The sequence below is a fragment of the Ovis canadensis genome, chromosome 1 (assembly GCF_042477335.2).
Source record: "Ovis canadensis isolate MfBH-ARS-UI-01 breed Bighorn chromosome 1, ARS-UI_OviCan_v2, whole genome shotgun sequence".
NCBI lineage: Eukaryota > Metazoa > Chordata > Mammalia > Artiodactyla > Bovidae > Ovis > Ovis canadensis.
Window position 1 is genome coordinate 175,742,769 of NC_091245.1, and position 12,342 is coordinate 175,755,110.

General features: G+C 39.1%; 1 protein-coding gene across 19 annotated transcripts in view; it reads left to right on the forward strand.

Moving 5' to 3' along the window:
• Positions 1–12,342, forward strand: part of BBX (BBX high mobility group box domain containing) — a 288,092-nt gene that overhangs the window by 189,526 nt on the left and 86,224 nt on the right. For all 19 annotated transcript variants that reach the window (XM_069552481.1, XM_069552537.1, XM_069552453.1 and 16 more), the window contains one exon: positions 8,018–8,188. In XM_069552481.1, the coding sequence (XP_069408582.1) occupies positions 8,027–8,188 (162 nt within the window). In that variant the 5' untranslated portion in view covers positions 8,018–8,026. The remainder of the gene's footprint in view (positions 1–8,017; positions 8,189–12,342) is intronic.

Consider the following 12,342-nt stretch of genomic DNA (forward strand, 5'->3'; position numbering starts at 1 on the left):
GACTAAGTGACTTCACTTTCACTTCTCACTTTCATGCATTGGAGAAGGAAATGGCAACCCACTCCAGTGTTCTTGCCTGGAGAATCCCAGGGGCGGGGGAGCCTGGTGGGCTGCTATCTGTGGGGTCGCACAGAGTCGGACACAACTGAAGCGACTTAGCAGCAGCAATAGACCAGGTATGAAGGGAAAAGAGTGCTAGTGAGGGGAAGGTACTATGATATTCTGTTTTGAGAGCATAATGACATCATTGACCAGAGAATGGAATGAAGCTATGAAAAAATGTCTTTAGTCTAGTACCGACAGCTGTTTGGAAGTGACTTCTCCTCAAGTTTTCTGTTTCTCTTCTCTCTTCCCACTCCTCCTGAGCAACCCTCTGTGTTCTTATTTTTCCTTCTCTGCATGTTTTCCTTTCAAGCCTTCTGTCTCTTATGCCTGCTAGCAAAACAGTGCAAAGAAAAAGCATAATGTGAAAGCAGAAAGCTATTGTTTCTGTGTTGACTTCCTCAGGTACTCCCTGTCTAGCACAGGGACGTTTGCTCTGACAGATCCTGAAAAAAGGCATCTGGCATGTTCTTTACCCTCCAGGGTCTCTGGGAGGAATTCATATGGCGTCATTATACATGTATTATACGGGAAAATGATAGTTGTTGTACAATCAAGTTTCAAAAAATATGGCACAGACATTAAATGTGGGTGGTCAAAAATGGTGCTCAGGAAGGAGAGAGATAGGAGCTGGGGCAAATCACAATAGAAATGAGAGTTCAGAGGGACTTACATAGGAAGTGAGAATGGATGTGTGGGGTACAGTGTGCAGGCCTGGGAGAGCTGAGGAAGCACAGGGCAGGTGTGGGAGACAGGGCGACGCCTGCCTGCCAGCAGGAGGGAGGCGGCAGAGATGGTGATGAGATGAGAGGTAAGGCTGGGCACCTAACTGCCACAGTGCGTAGCTCAGCATGTGATCAATATGTTTAGCTGTGTGGAGAATAAATGAGGAAGAGGCTCCCATCGGCTTTGTTTTGTACATCAGATTCTTGTCAGTGTGATAATTATGCCCTGACCATGTAATAAATGGATTTTTTAAAAAAAGAAACACCCATGTTCACTTAGAAACTAAAAGGGGCAAATGTGTTATGCTAGACCTGTTGAAGACTAGGAATTTGGGATTTTATGGTGAAGAATGTAAATGCCACCCTAAAATTACAGGAGAGCAGAGAGTTGGGCTTTCGCAGGGAGGGCAGTGTGATGGGAAACATGTTCAAGCCTGTTACTGAATTCTCTGTGCAAATCGCTTTTCTTCCCTCAGCCACTTCTTTTGGTGCCTTATCTCTTTCAGGGTAGCTGTTGTCTCTATCTGTAGCCTAGAGCAGCATGCATTTTGAGAACCATGTTAAGCTCTCCTCAGGCTAAATGTCATAAGTGTAAGTATTAAAGATCTTAGAACACATATTCCTTTATGAAGGGAGGGGTTAGGGACCAGCACTGCCAGTGTAGCTAAGCCATAATGTGAATAGTTGGTGTCTTATTAGTATTCATGAAGAGCATATAGATAACATCTTGACAGAGTTAAAGTTTCAACTTGAAGAGCTACTGCTTTTCAATAAGGAGTGCATTGAAAGACACTCTTTGCATGAATAGAGTGACTGAATTGCCTCTACAATGAGAGTATTACCCTACTGAATGAGTTAGTTTTCATTTAATCTGTCTACAGTTTAAAATTGCCATTAGAATTACAATAAATAATGATTAGCACTTGTAGAACTTTAATCTTCAAAGAGTTTTAAAGTTAGTCTAATGTAACTGTCACTTACAGTTATCAGAGATGTATGGTTGCTCTTCTGCTCTGAACCTTGAAAGTATGTACCTTCCAACCCCCCAGAGTGCCCCTTAGGTAGTTCCATGGCTCTTAAGCTGTTTGTCCTGTAGAAAATGCCCAGTGAGTCAGCAGATGCAAGGCTTTATGTTGGAGCTTTGTCCTAGGTAAGTGTTTGGGCTCTTGAGTTAGGCTTCCTGGTTCTCGGGCCAGCTCCTCTGCTGCCAACTGTGTGACCCTAGACAAATGGCTTAACCCTCAGCTTCTTCAACTGGGTTGCATAGTGGTTAGTACTTGCCTGAACGGTTCTTACAAAGATTAAATGAGATAATAAATATCAAGTATGAAGCAAATAGTATTAATAAATATTAGTTGTATATTAGTATTATTTTAAAAATTATCCTTAGGAACACTTCATTTGGGGAAATTGTTTTATGTGGTTAAGTGTCAGGTAAGGAAATTACAAGCCATAAATACCCTTTTCAGAAACTGCTACATACCAGCCTCAGTTTGAGGCCCAGGGACAAAAAAGCAAGAAACCAAGACACCTTCCTATTAGAAATTCACAACCGACTGGGGAGAGGGTGGAGATAGATAAAGCTAACTGAAATACCATGGTAAGTGCTGGACCGAAAAGGTCAAGTATGATCAAAGGTCAAGAGCAAAGAGCAATGAATTTTTTTTTAATTTATTTATTTTTTTTTTTAACTTTTTATTTTTACTTTATTTCACTTCATAATACTGTATTGCTTTTGCCATACATTGACATGAATCCACCACGGGTGTACATGCGATCCCAAACATGAACCCCCCTCCCACCTCCCTTCCCACAACATCCCTCCGGGTCATCCCCATGCACCAGCCCCAAGCATGCTGTATCCTGCATCGGACATAGACTGGTGATTCGATGAGAGCAATGAATTTTGACTTTAAGGTTTTCACAGAAAGCTTTAGAAGGGAAGTGAATGTGACCTGGGCCTTGATAGAAGCACAAGTCAAAAAATGGAAGAATTTTAGGAAGTGAGCAAGGCTTCCAGGTTGGGGTGTCTGCCAGTGTCTGTGTCAGCTGGATCCCTGAAAGAATGGCAGCAAGGAGCATTTTGAAAGCAGCAACACTCTCGCAAGAGTTGTTTAAGCAGGTCACCCTAACTCATGTGGAAGCTCTAGAGCTACTGCTTTATCACTATTTCTTGGGGCTGATTTTCTTCGCTGTAGGCCCGAGAAGGCTCTGAAGCTTAGCAGTCTCAGGTAGACCCAGGAGAGTGTTTGCTTATGAATAGAATGTGTGGCTGTCCAACAATGAGATTTCATAGGCCTCCCTCACCTTCCCGTATCTCACTTGGTCTGAATTTCCAGTAATATGATTTGAAAGGAGTTTTATTGGACATTCAGGAAACAGTTTAAACTCTAAAATATCCCTGTGACACAGTTACATTTACACAGTGTTTTAAAAGCCAAAATTTACTGATTGCCCAAGTAGAGAGACAAGAAGATAGAGAGAATAGAGGATCTTACAGAATTTATGGCTGTGCGAAGGGTCCATTTCTGACTGTATATCACTCATACAAAAGAACAGAAACTTTGCATCTTTCTTTTTCAGTTTCTGAGGCTGGAGATGAAAGAACATGAACCACTGTTGAATGGGAGTCCTCTATGTTCTCTCTCCAACAGCATCTTAGGCTGCGTTAAAGCGAGCCCTTGCTGTCTGTTGAACCCATACTCCCTCTAAAAAGCCCGTGGGTGTCAGGACAGTTTACTACCATGGAGCGGGAACTGTCTTGGTGCAGGCTGTGTGCTGGGTGTTACATGAAAAGTGTTCTCACGGTAGAGCTGTTAACATAGTGTTAATGTGAAGAGAGACCAGCAAGATAAACAGCTTTACACTGAGCAGTTAGTGGTATAGGCAGGGTTCTGAATGAGGCCTTTAGGCCTCAGTGTCCATGGTTTTCTTTTGTTAAATGTGGTGTTCACTCTGTACTGTTTCTTTTATGATGTTTCTTCCTTAAATTTATCATGAAGTTTGATCTCAGTGAAGGTCTTCATGAATGGGCCTGCTGCATTTGAAAAACATAGTTAAATGAAGTTTTTCCTAATGTATCACCAAGTTGATTTACATTTGGTTTAGTCTTATTAGTATCTAGGGCAACTCTTCCTGGCAAAGAAAAGGGTACACATGGGTTGGTGTATTTTTATAAGATAAATATCGTTCAGTACAGTCCACTTTTTCATGCTGGGGTTATATAACTATACAGTTACCTACCTGTATCCATGGCTCTCTGATCAGTAGATTCAACCAGCAATTGATCATATAGTAATATAGTCTGTTTTTACTGAAAAAGTTTCATGTATAAGTGGACGCTCACAGTTCAAACCTGAGTTGTTCAAAAGCCTACTGTAATTTGGATAGGGACCTTCAGCCTCCATCATTTGATCTCAGCAACCTAATTTTATGATATTGATTCTTTCAAGTACAGAGTCCACTGATAGTAAAAATAACCTGACTTCAGTTATTCTAGAATTGCCATGTAGAAAGGAAAAAGAACCCCTTTTGAATAAAGTCCCCCAGTTGCTTAATTCATTACCTGTAGATTGCTAGCTTAATTTGCTCTTTTACCAGAACAAGAAACCAAACTGTATAATGTGTGGGGGTTTTAGTGGCAAAATAGTTACGAATGTAGGTCTCTGTTACTGTCAAAAAGTAACAATTTTCCCTCCTCCTGTCTGTTGAAATAAGTAATATGCTTAAATCTCAAAATTATATGCCTTCTTTGCCCTTATTTTTTCTCAGATGTTTTTCTTCACCTTTTCTTTCATTCTTCTCTTTCTCATTACTTCTGAATGATAATCAGGAGCACCCCCACCCCTACCCTCCATGGACGCTTGCCTTCTTTCAACAGTTTGAAAATAGATCCATGGTGATTTAAAAAGTAATCAGATAGCTATAAGTTATTGAAGTGTCTAGTTTATAGTTGGGGTATTTCATGGTCATTAGATCAGACACACTTTCCTTGATTATTTTGTCCCAAGTTTTCTGTCTTCAGTTCGCTTATTTTATTCATGCTAAAAATACTTATTTTCCTCCTGTTTTATTCTAGACTCTGTGCTAGTTGTCACTCTTTTTTCCCCCACAGCCCAGGTAGTTGATGGTTCTCCCAACAGAACATTGCCACCTAGGCCTGCATTCACTGTTATATGTAGTTGTCAGACCTCCTTTTTTTCACTCAAGAAAGATTATCTGAATTCACAGGAATGAAAGAGAAGGTGTTAATTTTGAAGCCATTCTAGTGTATAAATAGTGAATTATCACCATAATTTAGGATGGAGTTTCATATAGTTGCTTACAGCAGCCCTCACAACTAACTGATCTTGATGTTCTGATAAGCCAGATGCTTCTGGGTGTATAAAGTTAACTAGTCTTGGATCATCAAGGAGAAGGCTTAGTGATGGAGGTAGGATGTACCCACACAAATGTAATTCAGGAGAAAATGTGATTGGTATCATTAGCAATATAGGATCTTTCTGTTGTTTTCATGGGGGTGGAGAGATTAATTTGGGGAGTATCAGAGAGGAGACATGGTATCATAGTTGCCTGGCAGCTTTGTGGGAAGAAGCGGAGCAGTGTGGTAGGAGGAGGTTAATGTGGTTGTTTTGAACCCCAAAGCCACGTATACCATCCATTCATTTGATTCTTGACATTTTGTATTCTGTTTGAAATTAAAATTACACATAAATATATACAAAGGCACATACTCTAAAACACATTCATGCATAATTAAATAGCATAATCAAAATCATTGAATCTAAATGATATATTTTTCTCTAGGCACTGGCAATCACTTTGACCTCTCCAGTTGATAACAGCTTGCCTGACTTAAAATTTCCTGCTGATTTCTTTTACTTATTTAAAAAATGTGTTATATCATAAAATATTGGGTATTAAAACCCAGTATGGGTTTAATTACCACTCAAGCATCTCATCCTGAAGTGATTAGTAAGCCACAAAAATAACTATTTCCTCTTCTCTCCATACAGCGTTGATATTTTTGGAAATTGGGTTGCCTATGCCAAGTTTTTTTTGTAGATAGACTGGGAATTGTTGACTGGTCTATCAATTCAAAGAAATTGTTGCTCCTTTATTAAAAACATACCAGATAACTAATTCCATTTAGAGTTCTCAATCACTTCTACTCTTGAGGCAGCCACATGAATCATGTAATTGCTTCAGATGTTCAACAGAAGTTTCTTGCTAAGGAAACCACAGGAACATATTCTTCTCCCCTCCTCACCCTCCCGCTTATTTTTTTTTTTGACTAGACACAGCTTTTAATAATAAGATTTTATCAGAATGAAGATTAAAAAATTATTAAAATGAAGATTTTATTGATAAGCAATCTTAATGCCTATCAATCATGAAATAATTGAGAAAATTTCAATACATTCTTATTTTGAAATATTATATGGTTATTAAAAATGAGGATGATCAAACTGATTAACTTAAAGTGTGAAATTTTCAGCTTAGACATTTTAAGTGGCTGTGTTTACTGATATATTTGTATATAGGAGAAGGTACAGAATGATATTATCCATTAAGATATTAGAATTGGTCAAAGGATGGGAAAACAGAGGGCAAGATTATTAACAGAAGATGGTCCAGAAATGGACTTTTATATACATGGATTGGGGGAAAGCAGGAGGATTTAATAAATGGTTTGAAATAGTTGGTTAGGTATTTTGGGGAGAAAAAAATAAGCTCAATCCCCACCTCATTCCTTTGTCAGAATGAATTCCAGATTGATTAGTTATTTACATTTTTTAAAATAATGAAATCTTGTAAGTTCTAGAAGGAAACATTAGTGAATATTTTTTGATTTTGAAGTGAAGACCTAAATGTGACCCTCAAACCCAAAAACAATTAAGGAAGAAATTTAAAACTGCCTATATCATATTGTTTTGAAGACTTTAGAACTAGATGAATCTTGAAACTGTATGTTCATGGATCCTAATGTTAGCAACTTAGCATTAAAAGTTTATTGATAACACTCTGCAAGCATTTGGATCAATGCAAATTTAAACTGACCAGAAAGGCCACCACTGTGTGATTTTTGGCAACTGCATTTGTGTTTGTAGTCATCAGCATGAACCATTTAAACTGATGGTATTTAACTGTATTACGTGAATTTTCACATGAGTGTGTATAAAGAGTAATTTGTTTATCAATGTTACTTCAAATGAATGAATGAGAAATATTAAATAATTATGGGAAAGCATGTAAGAAACTGGTTGTGTGTAGTTTAACTTTGGGCTGGGCATAATGGACAAGGTACATCTTTTTTTTTTTTTTTTTTTTTGCTGTTTTCACCTTTACAATATGAATATGTAGTTGTTTCATTGAGAAAAAAAATTTTTTTAAGTCATTGAAAAATATTTTAGAATTCAGGTTTCTGAAAGATTTTGTCAGATTCATAGTTATTTCAGACAATCATCTATTGGGGAAAAAAGTCTAGAGAGTGAAACTTATTGGAGATTTGCAGTGTGTATGTAATAGGGACATGCACAGACATTGGTGACTTGTATCACAGGTGGGTGCTCATCACACTAAGTGACTTCGTATATGGACGGGATCCTTGGAGGCTGCATGCAGTTAGTTTTTGAAAAATGTATGTCATCTTATGAAATAGTTTTATTTTAAATCTAAAACATTTCATTCTTACAAAGCATTCATTTTACTTAATACTTCTAAGATTTATCATAGTGTAGAATGTGAAATTCATATAAATTATTAATGAAAAAATAGGAGCTGTCAGAGAATGTAGAGAGACCTACATCTGGGAGGATCTCTGCTCTCCTGGGAAGCATCTTTCACATTACTCTAGTGGAAGACTTTGAGAAACACTATCCTGGGTAAATACGAACAGGTGACAATAACTTATCATCATCTTAACACTTTATTTGGGTTTTGAGTTTTGAAATTATAAAGTGGAAGGAAGAAGACTTCAGAAGAGGCAGGTTTTATTAGCAATTTAGCCCACTAAAATGAATGTTTGATTATGTTAACTTAGAGTTCTTACTGAATCCAGTAAATGCCTGAGCTGGTAGATATTTTAATCATTAAAACTATAATCCAGTTAAAGTTAAGGAAGCTAAATAAACTAGTTTTAATCAAATTTACTTTGATATCTCTTTCTCTTTTTCTTTTCGTTACCACAGGTCACAGTAATGAAAGGCAGTAATAGAAATAAAGATCATTCAGCAGAAGGAGAAGGGACCGGAAAACGACCAAAGCGCAAGTGTCTTCAGTGGCATCCGTTGCTAGCAAAGAAACTCCTTGACTTTTCAGAAGAGGAAGAAGAGGAAGACGAAGAGGAGGATATTGATAAGGTAATTCCTCCGTTCATTGTAGAAGTTTTAAGTTTGAACTTTCATTCAGGAACTGCGCTGAACACGTGCGGTACAGTGAATGTGTTTCTAGGAGTCTGTATAACTTGAATTCTATTTAACTACTTTATCTACAGTTTCATCCCAAATGTTGATGACTCTTAAAGTATCTGTACTTCCTAATAATTGAGACTGAAGCAGATCCTTCTTAATTAGTATTTCTCTCAATTAGCTAGTGATTTGCAGGCAATCGTCAAATGAAGTGAGTTCATAAAATTTGATATGTTCACCTTGCACCCACCTGTTGCTCCTCTGGCCTCTCTTTCCTCCTTCCCAGCCCAGCCGTGCCACTACAGGCAGGTTCAGAGCTGTTCAGGCCCTCATCCTTGAGGCCCTCAGAGCATCTGGGTGCAGCCACCCCTCCCAGTCCCCCTCCTCTCGTCTCACACTGAAGCAGCCAGCTCTAGCTTAGAAAGTTACACAATGATGCAGGTGACTAGAAAGCCACACAGCCCTTCAGATCTTGGCATGACTGTTCCTCAGCTTTTACCTCCCCAGAGATGTCCCTCACACCCAAGTCTTCCCCGTCTGAGGAATTTGTCCCCTTGAACTTCTTTCTGTTTGCTATGAGTACTTGTTTATGTCTGTCTTCCCAGACTAGAGTATAACCTCGGTAGAGCGGGGGTCTTCTCCTGTCGTCTTCTCCTTCCTTAAAGCCCAGAATGGTGATTGGTGCAGTGTAGATTTTGAACAGCTCAATGGGCTTCCCTGGTGGCTCAGATGGTTAAGAATCTGCCTGATTGAAGGAGACCTGGGCTTGATCCCTGGGTTGGAAAGATCCCCCGGGGGAGGGCATGGCAACCTACTCCAGTTTTCTTGCCTGGAAAATCCCCATGGACAGAGGAGCCTAGTGGGCTACAGTCTATGGGATTGCAAAGATTTGGACATGATTGAGCGACCTTCATTTTTACCTTTCATGGTCGATGGAAGAATAAATGAGTACATATTTTGTGTCACTACAAATATTATAAAAATTCTTCAGTATCCACTCAGTCTTTTGTCCTAGGGTCAAACTTGGGTCAACTCCCTTTTTCACTCTGTTTATCAGGAATTATAAACATTTTTCCTATTGTGCAGACATCTTCTCTGGATACTGTTTATGGTCTCCTCACTGCTGTAATTTTTTTCTCTTTCACAGAGAAAATAGAGGCCACGAAAAATGACTCCTTCAGCTTTCTCTACTCAGCTTACTCTTATCTCAGTCCTTATCCATCTTTTCCTTTCCTTTTTCAGAGAAATGGTGTCACTCTTCCTATTTGAGGAAATTGCCAAGTTTGTGCTTATGTGGCTCAGAGGTTAAAGCATCTGCCTGCAATGTGGGAAACCTGGGTTCGATCCCTGGGTTGGGAAGATCCCCTGGAGAAGGAAATGGCAACCCACTCCAGTGTTCTTGCCTGAAGAATCCCATGGATGGAGGAGCCTGGTGGGCTACAGTCCACGGGGTCGCAAAGAGTGGGACACCGCTGGGCAACTTCACTTTCACTTTTCATGCTCGTGCCTAAATTGATCTTTCTCTCACATTTGCACCTATTGATGACTTGGTTATTGAAGCTGTTTCCTATGTCCACGACAGCACTCACTGTTATTTCTGTTCCTACCTTCCCAACTCTACCTTTCTGGTTTCTTCCGTTTGTTATCCATCCATTATTTTACCCTCAAATATTGATGTTCTCTGAGCCTCTTAATTTCTGTCTCCATGCTGGAGCTGTCCCCTAAATTCTGGACTTGTATTTCTGACTATTTACTTGACATATCCACTTTAAATATCACGTCAGAATCTCAGACTGAATGTGTTCAAAATGAAGCTTTCTCTGTTCTTCTCCAAACCCCGTCCTCCGGCGTCTTTCTTTGCTTTCTCGGTAAATGGCAACTCCAGCTGTCAGACTGGTCAGACCTGACACCTGGTTTGTTTTCTTTTGCTCAAGTCTCTGGTCTGTCCATCAGCAGGTTTTCAACTGTGCTTTCGAAAGTATTCACGAGTTGAGCCTTGTTTAGCAGCGTCACTGCTACCACCAGCGCTGGTGCAGATTACTGTATTCTGCCCCTCGCTCCCTTGCTCTTGCCCTTCTGCAGTCTGTTCTCAATAAAGCAGCCAGAGAGATCCTTCCAGAGTGACAGGGTGATTGTGCTACTTTTCAGCTTCATGAGGATGGGGATTCTGTATGGTCACTGCTCTGCCGGCATCACCTGGAACAGTGGCTGTGCCGTATCACATGCCCAGTAAACAGTTATTTAGTAAAAGAATGAAGTCAATGAGTCCTCTTCTCTTTTCAGTCTACAGTCAAGAGATCTCACCCACACTGTTGGTCTTACTTCTTTTTGTTGGTACATTAGTTCATCATCCCAACGCAGCCTTCTCTGCCAAGAGCCTTCTCACATTCTGTCTACCCAGTACTAATCTTCCTGCTCCCCACTGGATATAACTTCCCTTCATTTGAGAAAAAGTGTTCTCAGTTGTGTGTGAAGGAATCTGGCTGCCAAAGTTGGAAACATTCTTCCTTTTTCAACCTTTACATTCAGTTAAGACACCAGTCACTCTGGTTTCTTCCTCATTAGTGACCGTTGTCTCTGTTCCCAATTCTCGATTCTCATGAATACTGCCTTGATTCAGCCCTGTCCTGGTTCTTGTGTGGACTGCTGGCATAAACTTTTAATTCATTCCTCTAGTCTTGCTTGCTGCTAGTTTTGCTACTGTCATTCATGCTCTACACTAATGATGGGCGTTATCCTGAAATACAGATGTGACAGTGCCTTTCCCCTGCTAAAACCACTCATGGCTCTCCATTGCTGCTAGTAGTGGTCTCCAGATTCTGGTCTGGTGCTAGTGTTGGCTTGTTGCAGAGTGTTACTTGGCCTCTGGTGAAAGGAAAAAAAAAAGGTCCAGATAATTTTTCATTTTGATTTAATTTATATACCATGCACTTGTTTGTTTACTTACTTTTCAGTTAGTTAACTTAATGAAATAATTATATGAGAAGTAAAAAAAAAAAAGTTTTTAGTGTTCATACTTGATAGAACAAAAAGTTCCAGTCTGTGTTGGTCCCCTTCAAGGGGTTTTTTTGAGTCATACAGTCTGAAACCACTCATTTACAGGATTAAATGCACTTATTTTTCTTTTGCATTTTTAAAAAAATGACAAAGCACATTATTCATGAAACGCCCCATACCTTCTTCTACAACAACTCTAGTTCTCCATTCTAATCTTTTGTATACTGGTTCTATTGAACTGCGTATGAGTGTCTGAATAAACCATTGAGCCTTAATCTTTGTTAGTTCCCCACAACCTCCCATCGACTACCTTATGTACTCTGATTTGTCTTTCAAAATTTAGCCCAGACAAGCTTTTCTAGGGAGACTTTACCAATCCACTAGTGTTTCATTATCACACTGGTTTCTTGTTGCAGTCATCATCCTGCTTTCTAATTTATTTGCTTTTATGTCTTTCTCTTCTCCCCAAACAGTGAGCTCCTGGGGCCAGGATCTTGGCTTATTTATCTCTTTTTCCAACTCTTGTCTTGAGTTCTATAATTTAGTCACTGGATCAAAGTTATTTTTTCTGAAGGGAAAATAAGATTACTTCCTCAACCTACATAATACATATTTTTACGCCTCATTTTTCTGTAACTTCTTAGTCAGTTTCAGAATGATAGATAAATATTCCTTGAAAACGCAAGTCATTGTTAATGATTATATCCATAACAAGGAAGATAAATCTGTAGCCTTCACTCCTGGTAATAATCCCTAATGTACTTCTAGATCAGGTAGTTCTGACTTTGAGATTGTGTCTGAAGACAATTGATGGTTAATTAAATGCATATACAATGCTTAATTTAAATTTAAAAGAGTTTTAAAAAACATTTAGTGGGATTAAATTAGTGATTTGTCTTAGAGTGTCTGTAACAGTTGCCCAATAAACATGATGTAAAAGAAGCTGATTGCCTTATTATAGTAATGGTCTCCAAGTGTGATCCTTAGACCAGCAGCATCAGCATAACTGCACAACTTGTTAGAAATACAAATCCTCAAAGCCTACTCCAGACATACAGAATATGAAACTATGGCAATGGGACTTAACAATCTGTGTTTTAACAAGACCT